The sequence below is a fragment of the Chamaea fasciata genome, unplaced genomic scaffold, assembly GCF_029207755.1.
Source record: "Chamaea fasciata isolate MVZ Bird 193981 ecotype frontalis unplaced genomic scaffold, bChaFas1.0.hap1 SCAF_7, whole genome shotgun sequence".
NCBI classification, from domain to species: Eukaryota; Metazoa; Chordata; class Aves; order Passeriformes; family Sylviidae; genus Chamaea; species Chamaea fasciata.
This window is the reverse complement of record NW_027094092.1, coordinates 60,644,778-60,670,947: the sequence shown is the minus strand read 5'-3', so window position 1 is coordinate 60,670,947 and position 26,170 is coordinate 60,644,778. Positions and strand designations below refer to the sequence as shown.

Genomic DNA, 26,170 nt, shown 5'->3' with positions numbered 1-26,170 from the left:
TAAAATCTTCTTTTCCTGAGCTCCTGCCCTAGGAACAGCTTGCTCCTGGCTTCCCCACACTAAAACATTCCCCTACGACTGAAATAGTGAAAAACTGAATCCAAAGGGAAACTTAAACCAATCCGTTTTTATTCCATTATTGAAGTAACCTAGAAAAAGTGAAGCATTACAAGGTAACTGGTATTTCTGAACATGTATTGGTCTACACTGGGTAGGTCTAGGAAGGCACTTGGAAGACCCAACAAGCATGAACAGATCAATTCTAGCATATTCTTCTAATATAAATACTAAAAGACATGCATGGAGGCAGTGGTGAGAACACAGAATCATCCTCTGGAAAATCTTCAATGCCTTTGCCACATCCCATCCCTGTTCTGCAGGATTTTGGAGCACACGCAGTCTCTGTCTCTTCAGGGCTGTTTGTTTTTTAGACCCAGCAATTTACTGCATCCACAGCTTCCCATAGGCACTTAATTTGGTTTTTGGGGTTTTTTTTTTTTTTTTTGGATAAAAGGACCTCTTGGTCAGATTGTCGAAACGATGAAAAATGAATCCATTCTTCTTCCAACAAAATAAAACATTGGAGTGAAAAAAAAAAAAAAGCTACATTTGAAATCTCCTTGCACGAGCAAGAGTTCGAGTCATGGCTTGAGCTTCCCAGGACCTTTTTTTGGGGTTTTTTGTTTCTTTTTTTGGTGAGATCTCAACGTTTTCCACTTGGTATAAAAAAAAAAAAATACAGTAGTAAAGTCTTGAGGTATAACTATAAAAAAATAACTTGAAAATCTTTTTGCAGGAAGGCAGGGCCCTTCATTGGCCTTGGTGAGGGACTTCTCCCCCCCTTTGTATGCAGTGACAGTTCTCTGGGTCTGAAATCCCTCTGGGTGCAAAGATCGTTGTTTCCTTGAAGAAATGGAGTTCCTATTTCCTGGCTGTGGGGAGAAATGGAGATTTTGAGTGTTGTCAGGCAGCCAGCAGAATTCCCAGAGGGATGGGGTTTGGGTGGGTTTTACCTCCAGGGCAGTAGGGATAAACTGCTGTGATTCCGTAGAGGTGCGATCGCTGCTCTGGAAGATACTCATCAGTGAAGGCTCCTGTTTCTTTGTTTACAGCTATCACCCCATCCCTGGTGAAAAAAGGGGGAAAGAAGTGTTTTATTCACCTATGAACCTTGGGTTTTTTTCCCTATTTATGTGTGTTTAACAACAGGCTCGGTCTGAACACCTGCAGGACAAGTGGGAAGAAATTTGCCCTGTAAAAAAAAAATCCTCCTCCAGCTCAGTCAGTGCATTTCTCTCTGGTGATGCAGCCACAGGAAAGAGCCTTCCAAGAAGAGATTATCTCCCTGAGAGTCTCCTCCAAGTGTGGCAAACTCTGAAGTGTTCGTTGTAACCTAAGTTTGGATGGGAGCTGTGAGAGCTTCCAGCTGGAGCGGGAAGAGAGGCGAGTTCCTGATGCCGAGGCAAAGGGAACGGCTGAGGACAGGATCTTTCCTTGGACCTAATCTACACCCAGAGACTTGAGCCAAGTTTTAGTTAGGGGAAAAAAAAAAACAACCAAAAACCAACCCCAAACCACTGTTTCTGTCCCTCCCAGGGAGCTGAGCTTGTGTCTAAACAACTCCTCCGTGCTGAGATTTACGAGCAGGTGTCGCTGAAACCGCACGCAGAGACCCGGGGAGAGCTCTGCGGAGGCTCCAGGATTTGGGAGCAGGCTGGGATTCCTCTCAGGGAGGGCAGCTCGGCATTCCCAGCCATGCAGGGGTTGGGATTTCTCCTGCTCACCGTCTCCAGTCCGTGTGGTAGAAGTGGTTGGCGTAGCTGATGATGCTGAAGGGGTAGTTGAGGTTGCTCTGGATGACGCGGCGGCCGGTGCCATCCGGGAATGTGCATTCCAGGTGCTTGGTGCCTGTTCAAACACAAAATCATTCCCCATCCCACTGAAAATGCCACACCAAACATGTCCTTTGTGTTTGACAGAGTCACAAGGATCACAGGACACCCCAAACACCCCACCCTGGGCATCCCTGGCAGCGCTGTCCAAACGCCTCCTGGAGCTCTGGCAGCCTCGGGGCTGTGCCCATTCCCTGGGGAGCCTGGGAAGTGCTCAGTACCCTCTGGGGAAAGAGCCTTTTCCTGATTTATTGCATTTTGAAACAGCTTTTCAGCTTAAAGATGTAGAATCATACAATTCAAGTTGGAAAAACTCCCTCAGACCAAGTCCAGCCACTTCCCAGCACTGCTCCACATCCACACGGCTTTGAAATCCCTCCGGGGACAAAGACTCCACCACTGCCCTGAGCAACAACGTTTTCCATGCAGAAATATTTCCTAAAATCCAATCTAAACCTCGGCTGGCACAACACTGGAGCCCACAGGTAGCACTGGGCTGAGGACATCCAGGATTTTCCCTCGAGGCTCAGTGTGACATTCTCTGATCCACCCTTGGGGACATTACCTGCGTCTGCCCAGCAGAGCAGCTTGGAGAAGGGGTCGAAAGTCAGGCCGTTGGGCAAACCAATGTCTCTGTGCACCAGAACCCTCCTGTTGGCTCCGTTGACAGTGGAAGTTTCGATTTTGGGAGCTTCGCGATTCCAGTCCGTCCAGTAAAGGTTGCTTGGAAAATAATGCACACAGCAGTAAGGAGTGGTGGGAGATTATCCTGGTTCCTGCCAGGAGCAAGGTCTGGTGTTTTCCGTTATCAGTGCCTGAACCATCTTTATTTGATTAGGAAAAAAAAAACCTCTCCAAGCAAAACAGAACAATATCAGACATGTTTATGACCCAAACTGCAGCTCCTCGACGAGGGCGAGTCTGAGGAGTGGCACATTTTGTATCCCAACAGCACCCTGGAGGCACAGCTTGCATTCCCAGAGCTTTTCAAAACTAATCTACATCCTGACACGGAAACAGCAGTTTTAGCCAGATCTGGAATTATTGAATAAAAAGAGGGGCCGGGGAGCAGAGCCAATCCCTCTTAGAGGATGTGCAGGGTCAGGAAGGGGCCTTGGCCACGGGGCTCCGTGTCCTAAATCCCTGTGGGATTTCTGCCACTCACTGTGGAATCCCTCCATCCTCTCAGGGGAATTCCCAGGAAAGATCTACCATAAGAGTTTCCATCTAGATGGAAAGAAAGACCTCCTCCATGGTGCCTTAGAACACTGTGTGGTCTGCCCCGGTCTCCTTCTCTCCCCACGGCCCTGGTTCTCCTGGTTTCTCCTTTCCCTGTTTCCCCATTGGTGCTGGTATCCCTGGTGGCCAGCCCCGTTTTCCCTATAGGTCACCTATACCTTTTTTACCTTTGCCCTGCCCCTTGTCCTGCCCCTGTGCCCCTCACCACTGGTTCCTGACCCCTATTTAGGCCTGTGCATAGCACGTGGCCAGGCTTTTGTCCCTGATTTCCCTTTGGAGTGTAGGAATAAACCTCGCTGGAACTGATCGTACAAAGGCCTTTCTTGCCTCTCTTTGCTGAGCCCAGCCGTGGCGTGTGTGATGTGTGGGCTTGACTGCTTTGCCTCAATCCTCCCCTGTTGGAGTCCTAGAAACTTAGGATTTGGGGTTTTCGTGTACAGTAGTGCATAGGAGTCAAGATGGAGGGTTTTAGGTGTTGTCTAAGCCCTTCTTCTTCACCTTCTTCTTCTTTCTTCTTCATGGGTTTGGGTGGTTTTTTGTAATTGGGTGAAAAACGTCAGCACTGAGGTTCTTGGGTGGTCATTATTGGGTTGAAAACATAAATAATACCAGTGTCACCTCGTTATTGGGGGATTATCACTTAAGTAACCTTGGAAAGAGTTAGCAGCACTCCATTTTACCTCGTTTCCCTAACTTGCTAGTGAAGCTCACGGCTCCTGAGCCTGCAAATACTGTAAATACCTAAGATGTAATAAACATTCCAAGTCCGAACTCCATCCTATGTGTCCCGTCTATTATTCACCCTGACCTTGGCAGAGAAGAACCCTCACAACTCCCCGGGCAGCTTTCCCACAGGAGATGCTTAAATTGGGATACAGGCAGCACCTCCACCATCTTAAAAAAAAAAACCAACCCAGTGCTGCAGCTCACCCTCGGACGGGGTCGACGGCGATGGCGCGGGGGTTGACGAGGTCGGTGTCGAAGAGCACGCGGCGCTCGGAGCCGTCCAGCCGGGCACGCTCGATCCTGTCCAGCCCACTGTCCGTCCAGAACACGGCCCGGCGAAGGTGGTCCACGGCCAGACCCTCGGGGCTGATCAGTCCTGCTGGGGGAATGGCCACGCTCAGGGAAACGCTGCTCCGGGATCCCTCAGAGCAGGGCATGCCTTCGCGGATGCCTTTGGATTCCAGCTTTTAGGTATTTGTAACCCTGTAATTCTTTTGTGCGCAACTAAACTATATATAACTAGTGTAAGTTATACTGGTACTGATCAGTCCTGCTGGGGGAATGGCCACGCCCAGGGACATGCTGCTCCGGGATCCCTCAGGCATCCCCGAAATATGGTGATGCCTTATGGTTTTAGCTTTTGTGTTTTTCATGTATTTGCAAGCCTGTAATTCTTTTGCGTGCAACTAAACTATATATAACTAGTATATAGTAAAACTGTATGTACTAGTATATACTATGTATGGTATATATTAGTATATATACACTAAAGTTATACACTAGTTCTACAGTTAGACTAGTATATATATACACTAGTATGACTAGTATATACTATACATAGTATATACTAGTATATATTCACTGAAATTATACATTAGTTCTACAGCTATACTAGTAATACTAGTATATATATAGTATATATATACACTATATATACACACAAAAACAGTTACACTAGTTATACTAGTATATATAAATATATATTGTGTATATATACTAGTATAACTAGTATATATAAATAGAATATAGTGTGTATATATTTGTACTATATAGTGTATATATACACACTACATAGTATATATATAGTATATATATACTAGTATAACTATACTGTATAGTGTGTATATATTGTAAATATACTATATATATAGTGTATATATATTGTGTGTATATATAGTATATATACTATATATATACAACTATTACTAGTATAACTGTAGAACTAATGTATAATTTCAGTGAATATATACTAGTATATACTAGTCATACTAGTGTATATATATATACTAGTCTAACTGTAGAACTAGTATATAACTTTAGTGTATGGAGTTCAGACCCCATATAGAGTGTTAACTACTGCTATCCCATTTAAGGCAGACAAAACAATTCCTCTCTAGGCGTGGGAATCAAGGACACCTCGCTGCCTCAAGCCCTGAGAGATGTAAATGAAAGTGAACTGGTGAGGGGAGCAAACTTGGGGTAAATTACTTCATTACCTGAAGCTGTAACTGGAAGATTAACCCCCAATACGCAAATGAACCAAACTTATGAAAGTGTGAAAACCCGTTAACTGTTGTCTATTTTGGGTGTAGCCCCTGGGGGAGCTTCACCTGCCTGAAATGTACCTGAAGGCCCTTCAATAAATACAATTGCTTTTTATCCCCCTAATTCTGCCTGGCCTCTGTTTTTAGGTAGCCTGATGAGGCACCAATAGGAGGATCCCGGAGCTGCGATGGGAACAGCAGATGTGGCTGTGGGCAGGTGACACAGGGGACAGGAGCACACCTGAGCTGATGATGGTCTCTGGCTCGGAGCCTGGCTCCAGGCCCGCCCGGCTGATGGTCCGGCCGGCCACGTCAGTCCAGTAGATCATCCTCTCCCGGCAGTCGTAGTCAATCCCCACCACGATGGAGCCCTGCCAGGGTCGGGACAGAGACATGGGGTGAGATCCTGCCAGGAGGCTCAGGGAGCAACCTCAAACCCATCAGCTGCCTGGGACACGCTGCAACTGGGGAATGACACTCAAATCCCATTTCCCCAGCAAAACTCTGCTCTGACAGGTTCCCACTGCACCCTCCCAGCTGGATCCTGCAAACAGAGGATTTTAGGCCAGCTGGTGCAGGCTCATACCCACATCCAGATGGATCTGAACCCTTTGCCTGAGGGAGAGGGTGCTCCAAGAGCAAAGCCAGCCTGGGGAATGACCTTCAGGATGGGGAGAGGGAATATCTGGCAAGGTCCTACACTCCCCCAGGGTGCAGGGAGGGTCCTGGCCCAGATTTCAGTGTTCCTCTGCCTTGGTCTGGCCTGGCTGGAGAGACACATGGCCACACTCCAAGGGGAGTCTAAGGAAGAAAAAAAGGCCAGCCCTGCAGCTGGAAGTCTGGGCTGTGACCTACCCTGGAGAGCTCTGGGAGCACCTGAACTCCTTCCCTTCATGAGCAGCCCCAGCTCTGGGACCTGTCTGGGACCTGTCTCTGCTGGGGATGGCTGGGGGGAGGTGAAAATAGAATCCATACAATCCCAGAACGGTTTGGGTTGGAAATGACTTTAAAGATCATTCAGTTCCACCCCTGCCATGGGCAAGGACATCTTCCACCAGCTCAGGTTGTTCCAACCAGGTCTTGGACAGTTGCAGGGATGGGACAGCCACAGCTTCTCTGGGCACCCTGTGCCAGGGCCTCCCCACTCCCCCAGTCAATAATTTCACCCCCAAATCCCATCTAACCCTGCTCTCTGTCAGTGGGAAGCCATGCCCCCTTGTCCTGTCACTTGTCCCAAGTGCCACCAAGGCAGCCAGCACAGCCAATGTCCCCAAATACCAACATCAACCCCCTCCAACCCCGACAGCTCAGACAAGTGACTCAGAGAGGTGACAACACCGAGTGGCGGCACCAGCCTGTCCCAAACTCCCCCAGGCATCCCTGCACCCCATCCCCACCCCGAGGACACCGTACATGCAGGGAGAGCAGGGTCTTGGCCGCCTCCTTCTGCAGCCGGGTGCCGTTCAGCGGGAGGTACCCGATCTGCTGGCCCTGGGCGTAGAGCAGGAACGTCCCCGCGGCCGGCGGGGACACGTCGGGCCGGGGCTGGGGCCGGACGCTGGGCGGTGCGACACTGGGCAGACCTGGCATGTGGGAAGGGACAGAGATGGCTCAGGTAGCTGCACGCCCTGTGCTGTCGGTGTGGCAGGGTCACTTCGGGGCGCTGGGCTCTCTTACAGGGTGGGGTGGTGCCGGGCTCGGAGCGCGTCCCCGGGATCTCCCTGCCGCTCTGCTCCACGCACCAGCAGTAGCCGCTGTCGCCGTGGCACTGCAGCGGCCTGAAGTCCCCGCTGGGGTCACACTGTGGCACGTACTGGTCCCCGCGGGGGCTGCCCCCGTAGTGCTCCAGCAAACTCTGCCGCCAGCGTTCGCACATGCTGGGGGGTCGCTCCGTGGGCTCTGGCGCGGGAGGGTGACAGTCACCACCCTGTTCCGGGGGGACTCAGGGCTTGGTAGAGCCCCCAGGCCGAGGATGCTCCCTGGGTGTCACTGACCTGGGCTCCCGCAGCGTGGAGGGGTGGTGCCCGGCGCCGTCCGTGTGCCGGCGATCTCCTGCCCGGCTGCATCCACGCACCAGCAGTGCCCGGAGCTGCTGTGGCACTGCAGGGGCCGGTACTGGCCCTGCTCGTCACACTGGGGGACGTGGCCATCGCCCACGGGTGACGGCCCTGGTGGCACCTCCCGCGGGTACATCCGTGCGTGCTCGCAGGGCGTCAGCTGCTGGATGGACTCTGCCGGCGGCAAATGTCCCCACTCTGGAGCCACTTGGCACCTTGGCACCATCTGTCCCCTGCTTTCCAGCCCCCCTGGCTCTGGGGCGTGGGCCAGGGCTGCCCCACTCCAGCCCCCTCGAGACCCCACAGATGTTCCCTCCATCACAAGTTGGCACAGGAGGTGACCCCATGGCCACAGACACTGTAACCCGATGGGCACCCTAAACACCCAGGAGCCCCTCGATGCACCCACTCGACAGCACCCTGCCCTCAGTGAAGCCCCAGAAGGGTGGTTGGGCAGAGCGTCACAGAGTCACAGAATTGTTCAGGCTGGGACATCCTGAGATCCTCCAGTCCAACCTCCCTGCCGAGGCAGGGTCACCTGGAGGAGGTGACACAGGAATGTGTCCTGGTGGGTTTGGAATATCTCCAGAGAGGGAGACTCCACACCCTCCCTGGGCTGCTTTTCCACGGCTCTGCCACGCTCAGAACTTCTTCCTCGTGCTGAGGTGAAACTTCTCAAGTTTTAATTGATGGCTCTTTAGGCTCCCCTCCACTCGCTGTGGCCCCACTGTCCCCACCCTGCTGGCCAAACCGGGATGCCACTGGGACACCAGCAAGACACCCAAAGACCCAACCCCGCTCCCCTCACCCCTGCAGGGTGTCACTGACCTGGGCTCCCGCAGCGTGGAGGGGTGGTGCCTGGCGCCGTCCGTGTGCCGGCGATCTCCTGCCCGGCTGCATCCACGCACCAGCAGTGCCCGGAGCTGCCGTGGCACTGCAGGGGCCGGTACCGGCCCTGCTCGTCACACTGGGGCACGTGGCCGTCACCCAGGGGTGGCACCTCCCGCGGGTACATCCGCTCGTGCTGGCAGGGCGTCAGGCGCTGCGGGTTCCCTTCCACCGCTGGAAAGGCAGGAAAAGAGGAGAGTGAGGCTGGGCAAGCTGTGCCAGGCAGAGAGGGCACGGGGCCGAGCGGGCACCTCACCATACGTGCACTGGAAGCCGTCGCCCTCGTAGCCGGGCCGGCAGCGGCAGGAGAAGGAGCCCGGGGTGTTGTAGCAGATGGCGGCCGGGTGACACGGGCTTTCGGCACACTCATCCACGTCTGTGCAGGGGGAAGGTGGCATCAGCGGGGACAGGGACACCCCGCCAGCTGTGCTGCGGGGTCCCTCCCGTGCCCACCTTACCGGAGCAGTGGATGCCGTCGCCGGTGTAGCCGGGGAGGCACTCGCAGGTGGCGCGGCCGTCACCGCGGGACAGGCACCGCGCGCGGTCCCCCGGAGCGCAGGGGTGCCGCCCGTCCTCGCAGGGGTCACTCGGCGGTGCCAGCGCTGTGGGGACAGGGGAGGGGTGGTCAGGGGACATCCACTGGGCAATCGGGGACACCCCATTTGGGGTCAGCACTTACGCACACACTCCTGCCCGTCCCCCGCCGGCCGGTACCCGCCGCGGCACTCGCAGCGGTAACTGCCCGGCACGTTCAGGCACACGGAGAAGGGGCTGCACTGGCTCAGGCCCTCGGCGCACTCGTCCACATCTGGGGAAAGGAGGAGACACCGGGCACCCCAATGGTGGTGGGACAACCCCGTTCTCGTGGTCTGGCTGCTCGTGGTCTGACAGGGAATATCCTGCCCCATGCTGCCCGTCCCATGTGTGTCACTGAACTTAATCAGCTAGAGAATTAACTTTCTAATCAGCTCAAAATAGAAGGGAAAAAAGAACAAGATCGCTTTTGGTGTATAGTTTTGATAAAGAAGCGTTTGTTCAAGGCACACCAAGATTCTCGACTGTTTGTGGTTTTAAAACTCGGTTTCAGTTTCCTGAAATTAAGTGAGCAGATTGGTCACTTAACCTGGGATTTTAGGAGAAGGAAACCTGTTCCTTATTGAAAGGCAGGATGCTTGAATTCCTCACCAGCATCACTGTGCAGTGCAACTCACTGGCACCGGGCAGCTTCTTGTGGAAGGGAACTCCAAATTTAGAAGACAAATTTGCATGTGAAGTTTGATGTGATCAGAAAGCAACAACGAAGCCGGCTGGATTTATGAAACGCAGGGATTATTTTCCCACAGATTTTGCTTTTTTCCCTTGTCACACCTTTCTCCCCCTCCTCTTTTTTGTTCGCTCCCGGAGCGCTTCCACAGGGACCTCCAGCACCCTGCCTCAGTTTCCCCCCGTGAGGCATTGGTGAAGCTCTGCGAGTGCTGTGACATCCCAGCACCCCAAACACCAGTGACCACCTTGGTGCCTGACGGGGCACAGACCCACCAGCTCCCCCCAGCCCCGCTGACCTTGGCAGCCCCGTCCATCTCCACGGTACCCGGCCGTGCACTCGCAGGTGTACTCGGTGCCCACACCGGGCTGGCAGCGCGCCAGGGCCTGGCACGTGTGGGTGCCATCGTGGCACGGGCTCACCCCGGGATTCTCGGCATCGTCTGTGGGCACAGAGGGATGTTGGGGGCAATAAAAGAGACACAGGGAGTGACCATCCCCGCTTACACCCCATGCAGGCACCACCACTGCACTGCAGCACCCATGCAGGGAACCACAGCTGTGCCGCCCCCACCACGCCAGCAGCTCAAACTGCTTGGAAAACCCCTCCTTTTTAGGCAAAATGAGATGGCAGCATTCCCACTGGGGGCTGCTGGCACGCTGGGTTGGTGCGGACCCGATATTTTCTGAGCCTGAGAATTGCTGAGCTCTTCCCGAGGGAAACTTTTCAGCAGTTTTCTTTTCCCCAAAACGACCTTGTGTAAATTTCTTTCCCATAACAGCAGGTGTTGTTCGCTATTTCTTTATTTAGCCAACGGGAGAGGTGTCAGCCCTATGGGCCAATAACGTGCCTTTTAGCACAGCGCGTTAAAAAAGGGCTGCGTGAATTGTAAATAAAGCTGCCTGATTTCGTGTCCTATCGCGACAGATCGGCACACGGATTGTCACCGGGGGGCGGGTGCTGGCGCTCACCTCGTGCCAGGCCGATGCGGGCGGCCAGGGCGTAGCGCAGGACGTGCTCGTGGCCGTCGAAGAGGGCGAAGGCGCGGCCCACCGAGAGCCGCTGCCGCGCCGGCGGCCGCGCGTGCGGGCACCCCGAGAAGGTGACGTTCTGGCGCAGGCGGTAGGACAAGGTCTGGTTGGCAGTGCCCGCGGCCACCACGTATTCCCGCTGGCCTGAGGATGTCACGGCTGCCGGGGTGGCGTGGAGAACCCAGTGGGATGTGGAGAAAATAGCCAGCATTGATGTGTCTCGGATGTTTTCCGGCATTCAGGGGAGGTGTGTAAGGAACTGAGCCGGGTCTTACCTGAGCTGGAGTAGGAGTAGAGCTCCTTGTAGGGAGTGACGTGGACGGTGACGTTCTCTGGCAGGAATGGCACCTCACCCTGGATGTGTGTCCTGAGGCTTAAATAATTGTCCGGCCCCAGGCCCTCGGCTGTCTGAGTGACCTGGACCGTCTCCCCGCCGGGGTAAAACGTCACCTCCAGGCTCTGGGTGAATTCAGCGCCTGGGCAGGAAAAGGGAACGGGCACCATTTGTAGGGACAACCCCAAAGCATGGCCGTGGGGGGGTCACAGGGAGACGCGAGCACCAGCTGAGCGAGGGATTGGAGAAACCACAGAGAGGGATTGGAGAAACCACAGAGCCGCCCCTGAACCCCTCACGACCCATCCACCCCGCGGAAGCCACGCCCCAAGGAGCCACGGCACACCCCAAATCCCCTCTCACCGGTGATGCTGAAGCCATTCTCAGAGCCAGGCTCCTCCAGGGCGAAGAGCCAGGCGAAGAGCCCCCCGACGGGCAGCAGGGGCAGCAGGGCGCGGGCGGCGGGCTGGGGCACCCCGCTGATGGCCGTGTAGGCTCTGCCATCGCTGCCCACGATGTAGGCGTGCAGGTCCACGTCCTGGAAGCGGACGGACGCCCGGCCCACCCTCAGGCTCCCGCTCACCTTGCCGTTGAGGCGATGCACGGCCCCTGGGCGGGGAGACGGGCACCCCTGGCAGCGGCCGCCCAGGCACGGGCTGCCCGTCCCCGCCGCCCGCCCCGCGTACCTTCGGGCAGGCACTGCCGCCCGTTCCCGTAGAAGGTGGCCCGGCAGTGGCAGCAGAAGCCGGCGGAGTAGTCGGTGCAGAAGGCGTGAGGGGAGCAGCGCCCGTGGTGCTGGGCACACGTCTCCTTGCTGGCCGTGCTGTAGGTGAACACTGGGGGACGGAGGGAGAAGGTTGGGGACGCAGTGACAAAGCCGCCCTTCACAGGCGGTGGGCGTCTCGCCTTCTTGGCCCCAAAAGCACCGCCTGGAAACGAGCCAGCTGGCGGTGGCGGTGCCCAAGAGAGTCACCCGGGATGCGGAGGGGTGGCGGAGAGTTTGGAACCTGTTGCCTGATTTCAGGCAGATCTGACAGAGGGCACGAGATCAAATTCCTGAGGGTATTTTTGGGAGACAGCTGGCTGGGGACGGGGCTTTGCTCCCCCGGGCACGTGCCACGGCGGCTCCACAGCTGGCTCGGTGGCGGGGAGGGTGGCAAGGCCAACTCTGACCTCGTGCTGGGACCTGTCCCCTGAGCATCCCACCCCATCCCACTTTTCCTTTGGCAAGCCCAGCAGGCAGCCTTGGCTGAGAGGAGCAGCTGCAAGGGGAGCAGCTTTGCAGGAGCAGCTCCTCCAGCACCAGCCACTTGGGACGGGGTGAACTTCCAGCCAAGGGCCTTTTTTATGGAGCCACCCCCACTGGGTCACTGTCCCCACCGGGTCATCACCCCGTGGGGTCACTGTCCCCTCTGGGCCACGGCCAGGGGCTGTGGTCTCTCACCATCAGGGTTGAAATGCACGTCCTCCTCCACGCCGACGCCGTGGTGGCCGGAGCTGTAGGAGGAGGGGTTGGCAGAGTGGCTTTGCCGGGTGCCACCGTCCCCTCTGAGCCAGTGGCTCTGCTCCTGGGTGTCCCTCCTCCCGGGGACAAAGCCCAGGAGCACCGGGGTGCGGGATCCGTGGCTGGGACGCTGGGCCATGGATGTGTGGCTGGAGAGAGGGTGGGTGTAGCCGGCGGTGCTGGGGTTGGGGTGCTCAGGGGGGCTCTGAGGCACAGCAGGAGCAGCTTCTTCAGCTCCTCCCGGCTCCACGTGCTCAGAACTGCCCACGTGGAAAACCCACACACCAGGGATTCCCGTGTTGCTCTCCCTGTGGACACAGAACACATGAACATCATCACAGCCATGCTGGAAAAGCCACCCCAAAGGTGGCACCACCCCAATACCAACCACCTGTGCTCCTCCCAATCCAGCCCAGAACCCCACAGCTCACTCCCCAAATTTTTTTCCAGGCTCTCAAAGGCTCCAGATGGTGGGAGAAGGTGACCCTGCTGCCCACACCCCCAAACCCCCCAGGTTTTCCACTCACCTCTCCAGGTTCCTCAGAGCCTGCTCGCTGCTGGCCAGGCTGTGGAAGAAGAGCCCGTCCCTCTTGGGGTCATCGCTGTCCCCCCAGCTGAAGCCCACCCTGGCTGGCAGCTCCAGCTGGACGTTGTAGGACTCCTTGGGTCGTGTCCCCAGGAACTGGAGGCCACCACTGGGGTAGAGGAAGATGGTGTAGGTGTCCTCATCGTTGTAGGCTATGACTGCCTGGAAGGTGTTGAGCTGCCAAAGGGAGAGAGGGACAGATGGATGGCAGGGAGGGGCAGGAACACAGCAGAGGAGTGAAGGAAAGGGGGGCAGGGATGTGAGAGGCAGCCCCACACACACCACAGGGCAGGAAAACACCCCAAAAGGGCCCTCCAACAGAGAGCACCTCAATGGAGACAGACTGGGAGAGCTGGGAATGTTCCCCTGGAGAAGACAAGGCTCCAGGGAGAGCTCAGAGCCCCTGGCAGGGCCTGAAGGGGCTCCAGGAGAGCTGGAGAGGGACTGGGGACAAGGGGTGGAGGGACAGGACACAGGGAATGGCTTCCCACTGCCAGAGGGCAGGGCTGGATGGGATATTGGGAATTAGGAATTCCTGCCTGTGAGGGTGGTGAGGCCCTGGCACAGGGTGCCTAGAGAAGCTGTGGCTGTCCCTGGATCCCTGGGAATGTCCAAGGCGAGGTTTGATGGGGCTCGGAGCACCCTGGGATAGTGGAAAGTGTCCCTGCTATGGCAGGGGATGGGATGGGATGATCTTTAAGGTCCCTCCAACCCAACCCATTCCATGATCAGCCTGCAGAGACCTCCTGGGGAAGAGCAGGAGCTGGGGCCACTCATGCCCAGCCAAACCCCCAGAGCCACATCCTGGGAAGATGCTCAGCATCCTCCTCGGATCTCCACGGCACAGCCAGGCCACTCCCTCAGTGCAAGGATGTCCCAAGAGCATCCCTGGCCATGCAACCCCTGCACTGCGAGCCCCTCACTCCTGTCCTCCCAGTGACACCCCCCTGCTCCATCCCATCCGCACCAGAGGAAAACCCGCCTGCCCCCTGCTTGTCCCTGAGAACAATTTTAGCCCGGTTTCCTGCGGAAAAAAAAAAAAAAAACCCAAAACAACAAAAACATTCCTGTGCTCCCAGCTTCCCATACATCCCGCTATAGGCAGGCTGGCCGCCTGCCCTGCCAGCCCTGCCGGCCACAACCCCCGGCCGGGAGGAGCCAGCGCAGCCCTGCCGAGCCACCCGACACCCCACACCCTCCAAACGCCGAGAAACCAACCCCACACCGCTCCTGCTCCCCCGGCAAACAGCTCCAAACAGGGAACAGCAGCAGCCCTTCCTTTCCCTTCCCTTCCCACCGAGCTGCTGGATTCAGCACGCAGGGAACGGCGCCCGAGCGAAGGAAAAATGATTAAATTAAACTGCCAGCTTCACCCCCGGTGCAGAGGGAGGGAGGGTGGAGGCTCCCCCCCAGCTCCACCCCCCACAGCACCAGCCTTGATTTTGGGGTGCAAGGGGCCCGGAGCATCGCTGGATTTCCTGGCAGCCCCGCGGGATATAAAGAGCCTTGTTGTGCCTGTCACACACTCCGGGCATTCAGAGACCCCGAAAAGGCGGCCAAAAAGCTGGAGGGGGTGGAATAACCCCCGCCCCTGCCCCCGGGGCTGGATTCCTCCCCCACGCAGTCAAATCGCAGCAGCAGCAGCTGCAGGACTCATTCTGCCTCGGAGTGGGTGGCGAGGGGGGACACGCTGGGTGACATCTGGGTGACATCGATGTGCTGGCACGGTGGGATGAAGGGAAGGAGGGGGAAAGTCCCCAGCAAAGAGCTGCAAAGGGCAAATTCCAGCCCAAAAGGGCAAGTTTTGCTCCTACAGAAGCAGGCTCAGCCTTGTCCCGGAGAAAATGTCACTGCAGGGACCAGGAGCATGTCCCAAGGAGTTGGAGGGGACACGGCACTGCCAGACCTCCCACCCAGGCAGGACCCCCAAAGAGGAGGTCTGGGGATCCTCTGCTCCCCATCTTCACCCAGTTTTCTACTTTTGGGGCTCAAAAGGGATTAGCTGTGACTTTCCAGGGCAGGGGGAAAGGCTTTGGAGTCAGTCCTGGTTCCGAGCAGCAGGAGGGCAGCGTTTCCAGAAACTCCACATTTGGTCAGTGAAAGGAAGAGGTGTTTGGGGAGTTTTTTAGCAGTTTTGGCAAAGGGGAAGCTCAACAAAGCACAGGCAGGAGCTGCATTTCAGGAGCTTTCCCTGGAGCTCCTCGTTTCCAAAGAAGATTGGTTTCGTTTTAAAGCTTGATCCAAACTTCTCGGGGGAGGGGGGAAGGGGGGGTGTGTGTAAAAAAACCACGACGGGGAAGAGAAGGCTGCATTTTCGATGGCCATGAGGTCGCTGCGAGGCCCCTGATGGCATCTCTTCAGCTGTTTTCCCAACTTTTAAATGAGACGAAAAAATGTGCCTCGTCTCCTTCCAAACCTCAGCTTCTTGCCTTGCTTGGCTTTCCTCTCGGCATCGCTCTACCCAAGGGCCCTGGAGCGGGGGGATGGCTCCTGGAGGTTCTTGGGGACCTGGTGGCTGCTGCTGGGCTTTAGGTGACAGCCCATCACCCACCACCCAGCTCTGGGTATCCATCACCGCAGTTTTCCTCGTGCAGCTCATCCCGTTCAGCTCGTTGGAGTCCACGCAGCTGGCGGAGCGTCACTGTCACCTCCTCAGCACGTCATCACCCTGATGTGACAGCTCATGACCCGGTGTTCTCGGGGACAGGCAGCGCTGGAGATCCACCCACGCAGGAGCCTTATCAGCCCCGTGGGTGGAGAGCACAGGCCACCCCCCACCCCCCCGGACCTGGCAGACCACCTGTGAGCTTGTTTTCCAGGCACAGAATCAGCCCACGGTGGAAATTCCGAAGCCAGTTCGTGGCCAGCAGCGTAATCAGCACAGGGGCAGAAGGAAGGACCAGCCCCGAGCCACCAGGAAAGGTCAGGAGCACAATGGGTGACCTAAAGCAGGGACCTCCCCCAGCTGCCCCCAGCCACCCTCTGCCCTGCACAACCAGAGCTGCTGGCACTGGAAAGCTTTGTCTGAAAAGAATCAGAATCGTGGAATGGTTTGGGGTTGGATCTTAAAACTCATCCCATTCCACCTCCTGCCATGGGCAGGGACATCCTCCACTGTCCCAGGCTGCTCCAAGCCCCGTCCAACCTGGCCTTGGACATTCCCAGAGATCCAGGGGCAGCCACAGCTTCTCTGAGCATCCTGTGCCGGGGCCTCACCACCCTCACAACCAAGAATTTCTTCCTAACACCTGATCCAGGCAATGTGAAGCCATTCTCCCTTGTCCTGTCGCTCCATGTCCTTGTTCAAGCACCTCCAGCCATGAAGGCAACTTCTAAACCTCTTCTGGCCAACAGCCCCACCACTGCCACAGCTCTGAGCAGAGGGGGAAAGCTCCATGTTCCTCCTGGTGCTCACCCAAGGATGGATGGATGGATGGATGGATGGAGGCACCATCCAGCTGCTCAGGTAGAAAAGAATCGGCATTTTGGGTACCACACAAGAAAAACTCATCCTCCCATGACACGTGGGATGGACGTCCGAGCTCAGCTCCTTGGCCTCACCTTGGTGGAGGGCTCGGGGTCCTGGGAGAGCTCCTGGTAGGCTCCCACATCCTCCCAGGTGGCAATGAAGGCATTGGTGGGCACGAAGGTGCCAGCAGAGCGGGGAAAGCCAGCCTGGATGTATCCCACAGCCTGGTCCAGCACGTCCCTGGAGTCATCCTGCCGGTAGTAGATGTTCCCTCTGTCCCCTGAGGTGTCCAGGTCGGCCAGGAAGGGGGCGATGACGGGGAAGTCTGTGGGGAAATCGTCATCCACGTACTGCGTCTCCCTGGGGAAATCCTGGGTGGAGATGACCCCGTTGGTCCCCACCTGCAGGGAGAGCGGTGCAGGGTGCTCAGGAGCTGCAGAGGTGTCACCACTGCACCAGCAGTGCATCCCCTCGCCCCGTCCCCCCCTCTCCTCGGGGCCCTGAGGCCGCGTGGCCCCATCCGGCCGGGCAGAAAACAAAGACCTCGGGCTTCTCCATCCCCCAGGGAGCTGCAGAGCTCAGGGGCCATCCCAGCTGCAGCCGCCGCTGGCCGGGGGAACAGCTGCGGAGGAGAAAGCCCTCTTGTTCCTCCGCAGCCGGAGACACCGGGCAGGGAAGGGGGAAATGGATGGACGGGGAAAACGCGTGCGGTGGGACAGCCAAGGTGCACGTGGAGGGGCTGGGGCGGGCAGGAGGAGGAGGAGGAGGGGGGGGGGGGAAAGGCAGGGGGGGAAGGCGGTGAGCGAGAGGAAGGATGGAAAGATGGAGGGGTGAGAAGCCAGAAGGAAGGAGGGATGGTGGGACAGAGGGATGGAGGGAAGCAGAGTGGGAAGAAAGAGACAGGGCTGGAAGGAGCGAGGGACACAGAGCGGAGAGATGGACGGAGTGAAGATGGAGGGAGAGAGGGAGATGATGGAGAGGAGGAAACGGGGTAGGGAGTAAGAAGAGCGGCCGGGGGGAAGGAGGGCAGGGAAGGAGCGGGGAGCGGGGCCAGGCGGGACTCACGTAGAGGCGGCGGGCGGAGCGGCCGTAGAGGCGCAGGGCGCGGCGGAGCAGCACCCCGGGAGAGCTCTCATCGTCCCCGGGCCGGAGCCGGGCATCGCCGCGGGCCGGGCCGTGCGGGAGCAGCCCCGGGCGGGACAGGGCTGTCCCCACCGCCAGCACCGCCGCCAGCACCGCCAGCACCGCCCGCATCCCGACACCGACCAGCCCCGACGGCGCCGAGCGGGAGAAGCCGAGAGCAGCAGCGGAGCCGAGCGGAGCCGCACGGACCGGACGGGGCGACCCCCGGCCCCGTGGGGCGGGACGGGGCGTAGCCCGAGGGGCGTGGCCAAGCAGCGGCCGTCCCCGTCCTGGACCAATCGGGTCTTACCCAAAATCCGTCCGGAGTTGAGGCCCCTCCTCTCTCCCGCATCCCCGCGCATCCCCCGGGCCGGTCGCGGCATCCCGGGGGGAGCGGGGTACCACGGCGGCGGTGTCCCGAGGGGACAGAAGAGTGGGATCCCCTCTTCGTGCCCCGCGGCTCCCCGGAGCCCCGAGTCCCCCCCGCCCGCCTCGCCGCGACGCCCCCGGGGCCGGGCCCGCGTCCAGCCGGGGTCGGGGCCGGGGTCGCGGCGTGGGCGGGAGGCTCTGGCCGCTCCCCGCTGGCTCCCTCGGATGCTGCTCCCTTAAGCCGGGAAGAAACGTGACTCCTCATGCACAGGGGACCCGCGGGGGGAGGACGGGGGCAGCCCCCGGCCGAAATCTGTCGTGCAGCTCGACTGGCAGGCGGCCCCCCAGGCACGCAGGGCCGGGCGCGGGGTCAGCGCTGTTTATCCTTCCTCTGTCCCATCATCCATCACCTCCGCCCGGAGAGCTCTGCAGCGGCCGATGCACCGAGGAGGCTTTGCCTTTGGGTCGGGGGCTCGGGGTGGGAGCACCCGCGGTGGTGGGAGGGGAGGAAGAGCTCAAATCCCGACAGCTGCACTCCATGAGTGCTCCTGGAAATCCGGGCTGGGAGCAGCCAAAAGCTCTGCTCCGGCTCCCTGGAGCGTTTCCCCCTTCCCCGGCCTGGAGACTGCATCTGTCCCGAGGCGCAGCCATGCTCCTGGAATGCCAGATAACAAGGAGGGAAGTGTCAGACCCCTGTAGGCTGTCGAGAGAAATAAATCAGGGACACATTCATGGCATTCCCGACAGGAATCCTCACACGGGAAGCAGCTGGACGCCCTCCACCCCGTCCATTGCAGTGACAGGGATTTGTCGCCGTGGTCCCCTCCATCCTAGCGGAGTGCAACCCCCTGCATCCTGCTCACTCTGGAAAGCAGTTCCAGGGTGCTGGGATCGAGCTGGTTTGGAATCCCAGCTGTTCCAGGGAATGTCACTGCTGGGGCCACATCTGGAGAAGCCACTGCCCCTTGGCTGCAGGCAGCTGGCTGGCTCCAGCCCCTGGAAGGAGCCTTTTGCCTGGACATGGAAAACCATTAGGACTTCGAGCGGGGCCCAGGCCAGCTGGACACGATTTGAGAAGCTTCCCGTGCCAAAATGTGGCTTTTCTTTGAAGCTCAAACACCTCCATGGCTCTCCAGGGAAATTGGGAGCTGCAGGGGGCCAGCAGTTCCTCTGTCTGGTGAGATCCCAGCTGGGATGTCACCCCCATGGGGAATGGTGGCGTTTGGTGGCACCTCGGAGGTGGCAATGGGCAGAGGGGGAGCAGGAAGTGGGGGAGGGAAAGGGAGGAAAGCCTTGCTGCCCCATGAGATCTTTGGGGGCTACTGAAAATCCAAACCACAGGCCCTGAGAATCCTCTGGAATGGGAAGGAGGAGCTGCCAGCCTTCCTGCAGTCTTTAGGATGCTAAAAAGGGCATTTCCCCCACTCCCTGAGCCAGAATAGCACCAGTCAGTTTAAAAAAAAAGGCAGCTGGAGCCCTGGCCTGGCCTTGGGAGCAGAGTCCTGCTGGCCTGGGCATCCCTGTGCCTTTGGGAGAAGCTGGGAGCCTCGGTGGGATTTGGGATAGGGATGAGGAAGAGGATGAGGACCAAGAAATGGGATGAGGATAAGGATGGGGACCATAACGTGGATGGGGTCAGGGATGAGGATGGGGAGATGGGAATGGGTAGGGATGGAGATAGGGATGGGGACAGAGAGAGGGATGGACTTTGGGATGGGGACAGGGATAAAGATGGAGACAAGGATGGGGATGGGGATTTGGATGAGGATGGGCAATAGAGAATGAAGAGGAAGGTGAGGAAAGGGGCAAGGATGGGGATGTGGATTGGCATAGGAATAGGTCTTGGGATGTAGATGGGATTGGGTATAGGGATAGGGATAGGGATGGGGATGAGAATGAAGGTGGGGCTGGGGACAGGATATGGATGGGGACAGGGACAGGCTGTGCTCACCCACCGCCTGTGCTGGGAAGGGAGGTGGCACAGGGCCTGATCCCTGTCATCACTTCCATGTGCCTCGGCAGAGCCTCTGGCTGCAGGGTTCATCCCTGCTCTTAGCTTGGGCATAGAAACAATCCAGAGCCATTTCCTGGGAGGCACTTTGGGCACAAACAGATGTGCTGGCATGATGGAAATGGGGGAAGGTCTGCCATGGGGCTGAGGATGGATCTGTCCCAGCCCAGCAGACACTCCCAACTCCCTGTGCTAAACTGGGAAAACCAGGACGAACCAACCACTGGTCACAATCCTGCCGGGGGAGGGGAGCGGCACCCCCCTGCCCTGCTGAGGGCTCACCTTCCCCTGCGCTCGCAGCGAGGGGCAGGAAAAGCAGAGGAATCCCTGGCTGCAGAGGCTGCTGAGGCAGGAAATCCCGGCAGCCTCTCCCCCAAGCCTGGCAGCGCTGGAATTGCTGAGCCCCTGCAGCCGGCAGAGATAAGGGGAGCAGCAGGAAACGCGCACCTCTCCTGGGGCAGGCGGGGGAAGGAAGCGTGATTCCCGGCGATGGGAGCGCGCCTGCGGGGCTGCAGCACGCAGCAAAAAGCTCGCAGGGATGCGTTCGGTGCTTTGGGATGTTTGGAGGGAAGCGGGGCTGGGATGAGAGCAAGGATTGCTGGCACGGGCGTGGTCAGCAGCGTCCCGCTGCCAGCTGGGTTAGTGGGTCACTGTCATAAAGCCCTCGGAGCGTTTCTCCCCCCTGGATATCGGAAACCAGCCCCGCTCAAGGTCGGGCGATTTGGCAGGAAGGGCCACGAAGCCGTGCCTTGAACATCCCAGCGGTTCCTGCAGGAAAGGGCTCCGGCAGGGAGGAGACGGGCTGTGCACCCCCGAGCTCCCTGGATCAGCACCAAAAAGCGTTTTGGCCTCATGTCCTAAGGAAAAGAGATGTCTCTGGGGACTCCCCTCATGGAATTGTTTAGGTTGGAAGAGCCCTCTAAGATCAAGTCCAACCGTTCCCCCAGCACTGCCAAGGCCACCACTGCCCCGTGTCCCCAAGTGCCACATTTAAATGTCTTTTAAATCCCTCCAGGGATGGGGACTCCACCACATGTGCCAGGGCTGCACAACTCTTTCCATGAAGAATTTTCCCTAATATCCAATCTAAACCTCTTCTGGAACAACTTCAGGCTGTTTCCTCTTGTCCTGTCCCTCATTCCCTGGGAGCAGAGCCCAGTCCCCACTTGGCTGCCCCCCTCCTTTCGTGGAATGACAGAAAGAAAAACTCCTCCGTCCTTAGTAACTGGGATTTTCTGGTGTGACAGCCAGCATTTCTGAGGCTCTATAACACCAGACAGAATAAAAGCAGACCCCTGTGTCTGCCCCCTGGCCCAGGAGGGTGGGCACAGCCGTGGGTGTGAGCTCAACCCTCAGCAGCCATCTGAGAACCTCCAGCTGGTGCCCGGCTTTCCAGCAGCAGGAACAAATTCTGAGCTGTGCCAAGGACAAAGGGAGACTCTCTGGGTGGCTGTGCCCCTCCTGTGGGGTGGCTCTGCATCCCTTCAGGCCATCCTGAGGGATTTCTCCGGCTGGCTCCATCTCCCTGGGGCTGCTTCCTTTCCTGGGAGCATCCCGAGAGAGCTGAGAGCAGGGCAGGTCCCCCCTAGCGCAGCACCCGGCTCTCCACATCTCCATTTTTGGGAACACTTCTCATTAATTTTGCTCTCAATTCCTTGTCTCAGCTCTGCCTCATGACTCAGCACCTCCTCGCCCTGGCCCACTGCAGGGACACACTTCCCAATGGATCCAGGACTGGCTGGGGTGCATCCTCAAGGACAGCCATCCCTGCTGCAGGTGATTTCCCACCCTCCAGCTGTGATCCAGCACGGATCTTTCTGCTCAGGGCACCACAGGTGTTGTGGGAAAGAGGTTTTCCTTATGGAGAGTTGGAATTACGGGGTCCAGAACACCACGGGGTGCATGGAAAAACAAGATTTTTATAAAAAGAGGATTTCTAGAGCAGAAATGTGGGAAAAGGTTTCAGGAAAACCAAGTTGGATGAGGCTTGGAGCAACCTGATCTAGAAGGTGTCCCTGCCCATGGCAAGGGGTGGGAATGGGATGAGATTTAAGGTCCTTTCCAACCCAAAACCATTCTGGGATTCCAGGATTAAGCTGCTGAGTCCTCCCAGCTGGAAAGTGGAGCTCAGATCTCCCAGCACCCCGGGGAGCTGAAGCCTCACAGGATGAAAACTCCGCTCCCACATGGAAAAACTTTCAGAGACATCTGAGCCCCAGCCCAAAGAAATGCTGCAGGTTTTGCAGTGTATTTTAAGACACAAAGGTAAAGAAAAGGGTGTTTTTTTTTTTTTTTTTAAATCTCTGGGGCTCTCCTTCCTTCCTTCCTCTCTCTAAATATTGCAGCGAAGCTGTTTTTACTCCAGCAGCTGCCGGATGAGCGTGAGGAGCCCTGCGAGCCCCCAGCTCAGAGCTCACAGGGAGCTCCCAGCCGTGCCTGACACTGACTGATTCCTGCTCCCCAAGATTAGCCACCAGCTCCTTATTTGGTCCAGGCTCCAGCGAGCTCCCTGGCAGAGGGGATTGCATCTGCAGGCAGAGCAGCCCGGATGGGTTTGTGCTGCAGCATCCGTCAGGAGGGAGCAGGCTCACAGCAGAGATAAAATCAGCTCAGCCCCGGTTTCCCGGGAGCCTCGTGTTTGTCCCTGCAGCCCAAAGCACGGCAGACACTCGCTGCCTGCCCCCATCCCTCTGCAGAGCACAGAGGCAGAGTGGAATCACAGAATTCCCTGGACTTGGGAGGGACACACAAGGATCAGCCAGCGCAGCTCCAGGCCCTGCACAGAACCCCCCCAACAATCCCACCCTGGGCATCCCTGGGTGTCCAAACACTCCTGGAGCTCTGGCAGCTTTGGGAATGTCACCATTCCCTGGGGAGCCTGGGAAGTGCCCAGCACCCTCTGGGGGAAGAACCTTTCCCTGAGATCCAACCTAAACGTCCCCAACACAGGTCTGACCCTGCCCCATCCCAGGCCTCTGACCCCAGCACGCGCTGGGCTGAGCTGCTGCAGCTTTGAGACCCTTCCTCACGTGTTTATACCTGGAATCAAGAGTTTGCTGCAGAATTAGGTTTTATTTGTTGTATGGATTGGGTGCCCCTGGAATCTGCCCAGCTGGAAGTGGACAGGGAATCCCAGATTGGCTTGGGTTGGAAAGGACCTTAAATCCCATCTTGTTTCATGGGCAGGGACACCATCCCCTAGCTCAGCTCCTGGGGAAGCTGGGATCCCATGGGAGCACCATCAGAGATGGGGTTCAGCCCTTCCCACAGCTCCAACAAATCCAAATCTCCCCCAAAAGCGTCTTTCCAGCTCATCTCTCCTCGCCTGACCCTCCTGGGGCCCCCAGGCCTGACCCCTTCAGCCCCCGAGGGCTCGGGGGGTGACTAATCCCAGCAATTAGCCTCGTTCCCTGCATTTATCTCCTTCCTGCCTTTGTCTCCCCCTGACAGCTCCTCCGAGCAAATCCGCTTCCAGCCACATTTCCCTGGCTCCATCGCCCCCGCCAGCCTTTGTCCCGCGGAGCCTCCCGGAGCCGGGTGAAGAGGTTATTCCCCCCCGACACGTGTCCCTTGTGTCCCCTGGGACCAAAAACCAGCAGCGCCGAGGTCAGCGGGCCCCGGCAGGACCCGCTCGGCCCGCGGGCGGGAGGATTTGTTCTTTAAATTGAAGACGGATGCAGCGCCGGCGGCGTTTCAGGCTAAAAAGGGATTTTCGGGCTGAGCGAGCCGGCTAAATGGGGACAGAGGGCTTGTGGGGGGGCTGGAAATTCAATGGGAAATAGCGGAACACATGGGCAGCACATTTGGGAGCTCCGCCGGCGCCGCCCAGCCCGTTCGTTCCTCGGGACAGGCTGTGCGTCCACGGGGGAGCTCCATGGACACACGGACATGGAAATCCTCACATGTGCGGGGTTCACAACCTTTCCACGCCTAAAGCAATGAGCCAGCCCGCTTGGATCTAATTATCCTTATGTTTCCTGAGATTTTATTTTATTTTTTTTTAGTTCTGGATTTTTCTCTCAGTAAACGGAGCTTCAGATCTTTGGGGGATTTTTTTTTTCCCTCCAAGGAGGTAGGGGCTGCTTATGAAGGAAGAAAAAAAGAGATGGAGAGGAAAAAAGGATGGAGGAAAGGAAGGATGGATTATGGGTTGAAAGGGACCTTAAAGATCATCCCATTCCAAGCCCCTGAGAAGGGCAGGGGCACCTTCCACTATCCCAGGCTGCTCCAAGGCCTGTCCAACCTGCCCTTGGACACTTCCAGGGATTCAGAGACAGCCACAGCTTCTCTGGGCACCCTGTGTCAGGACCTCACGGGAAGAATTCCTTCCCAATATCCCATCCATCCCTGCCCTCCGGCAGTGGGAAGCCATTCCCTGTGTGCTGTCCCTCCAGCCCTTGTCCCCAGTCCCTCTCCAGCTCTCCTGGAGCCCCTTCAGGCCCTGCCAGGGGCTCTGAGCTCTCCCTGGAGCCTTCTCCTCTCCAGGGGAACATTCCCAGCCCTCCCAGCCTGGCTCCAGAGCAGAGCGGTTCCAGCCCTTGGAGCATCTCCGTGGCCTCTCTGGACTCGCTCCAGCAGCTCCATGTCCTTCTGATGTTGGAGGCAGCATTTCGGTGGATCGGCCGGGTAGCGCTGCCGGGATGGAGGGAGGAAAAGGAGCGGGGCCGATCCCGGTTATCCCGGCTGATCCCGGTCGCTGCCGCCGCCTGCCGCCCGCACCGGGACACGCAGCACGCAGCGAGGGGACACCCGCACCCAGGACAGCCCCCCATCCCCGGCGGGACCCCTCGCTGTGCCCCGCACCCCTCCCGGTGTTCCCTGCTCAGGGACGAGTCCCCCCCACGCCCCGCAGCCAGCCGGGGTGGCACAGCCGGGACCCACGGGAGATGATCAGAGCTGCACCCACCCAGCCCGGACAGGTTTGGTTTCCTTTCCCTTCCTTTTTTTCCCCTTTCCTTTTTCCTTCCCTCTCCTCTCCTTTCCCCCTTTTCTCCCTCTCTCCTCCCTCACCCCCTTCCTCCCCATCCCAGGGCTGATCCCTCCCGCGTTCCAGGGCTCTCTTCCTGTCCCTCCGAGCCCTGCCCGGATCCCGCCCCGTGCCTCGCCCTCGGTTGTGCTGGAAACTCCACCGAGCCCAAAAAACCACTTTCCTCGCTCTTTCCGATCATCCCACGGCTGGGACAAACCCTGGCCCACGCTGGGCTTGAGCAACAGGGCGGCGTTGCTCCATCGCCCCCTTCCAGCCCAACTCCTGCTTTTCCTGCTTTCTTTCCCCTCGTTTTCCTCCCCGTGGCAGGATGCGGTGCCGGCAGCCCCTGGAAACACGGCGGGAGGAGGTGGCCGCAGCTCCTGGACCCCCCCCCCACGGGACGAGCCCGCGGCTGTCGGCACAATTCCCAACTTCCCGGGGCTTTATTTTCCTCCGGGACGAGCCCGCAGCTGGAAACAATCGGCGGGATTGAAGGCGGGGTGACTCAGAGCGGGTTTGTTGTCTTCCCAAAGCGGAGGGACCGCGCAGCAAACCTCCCCTCTGCTGGCGACACTGTCACAGTCAGGATGCGGGGACACGGGGCAACCGGCACCAAATAAAGTTTAGCCCTTTTATCAATTTAAATCGGCGGTTTGGGGGCGTGTTTAAGATGTTCGGTGCATCTTCCCAGCAAGAAAACCAAAAAAAAACCCCCTACGGTTCTAAGGGAGGAAAAACCCCCGAGGTATCCCCGACGTGAAGGGTTCCTCATCCTTGTGCCTCCCCAAAATCTCAGCGCGTCCTTTCGGCAACGGGATCACCTCCTGCCCTCTCCAGGGAGCTCTGAATCCCCAAATCCCGCCGCCTGGGAAGAGCGAAAGGCTGAAATCCTGTTTAATCTGGGGAAACCAGAGCTGGGAGAGACCCGGGAACAACCGGGAAAGGACCCCGGGGAGGGGAGGGCAACGCTCTGCTCCAGGAGCAGGGTTTTTAGGAAAGGGAACGAGTCTGGGATGGGTCTGGAAGCACCAGGAAGAGGCGATCCAGCGCTCCAGGCAAGGAGGAGTCTTCTCCCTGCAGGATTCTCCCAGCCTGCTTTGTTCCGCACGGGAATATCCAGCAGGAGCTGCCGAAATCTCAATTCCCGGCCAGCGCATCCCTCCAA

General features: G+C 58.0%; 1 protein-coding gene and 1 long non-coding RNA gene across 2 annotated transcripts; one reads left to right on the top strand and one right to left on the bottom strand.

Moving 5' to 3' along the window:
• Positions 1–113: 113 nt before the first annotated feature.
• Positions 114–17,799, bottom strand: NID2 (nidogen 2). Its single transcript, XM_066189137.1, has 22 exons — positions 17,600–17,799; positions 16,627–16,935; positions 13,007–13,242; positions 12,420–12,787; positions 11,662–11,811; positions 11,339–11,584; positions 10,917–11,117; positions 10,582–10,800; positions 9,909–10,052; positions 9,026–9,154; positions 8,805–8,948; positions 8,603–8,722; positions 8,287–8,520; positions 7,396–7,632; positions 7,079–7,300; positions 6,815–6,984; positions 5,643–5,772; positions 4,062–4,233; positions 2,458–2,615; positions 1,785–1,908; positions 1,014–1,126; positions 114–932 (listed from the first exon to the last, which is right to left on the bottom strand). Exons 1-22 carry the CDS (start codon positions 17,786–17,788, stop codon positions 922–924), a joined length of 4,026 nt encoding a protein of 1,341 aa, XP_066045234.1. The 5' UTR covers positions 17,789–17,799; the 3' UTR covers positions 114–921.
• A 6,863-nt stretch (positions 17,800–24,662) lies between these two features.
• On the top strand, positions 24,663–25,650 carry LOC136291864 (uncharacterized). The gene is made up of 2 exons (XR_010721788.1): positions 24,663–24,955; positions 25,333–25,650. It is a non-coding gene; the product is annotated as an uncharacterized lncRNA (long non-coding RNA).
• The last annotated feature ends 520 nt before the right edge of the window (positions 25,651–26,170 follow it).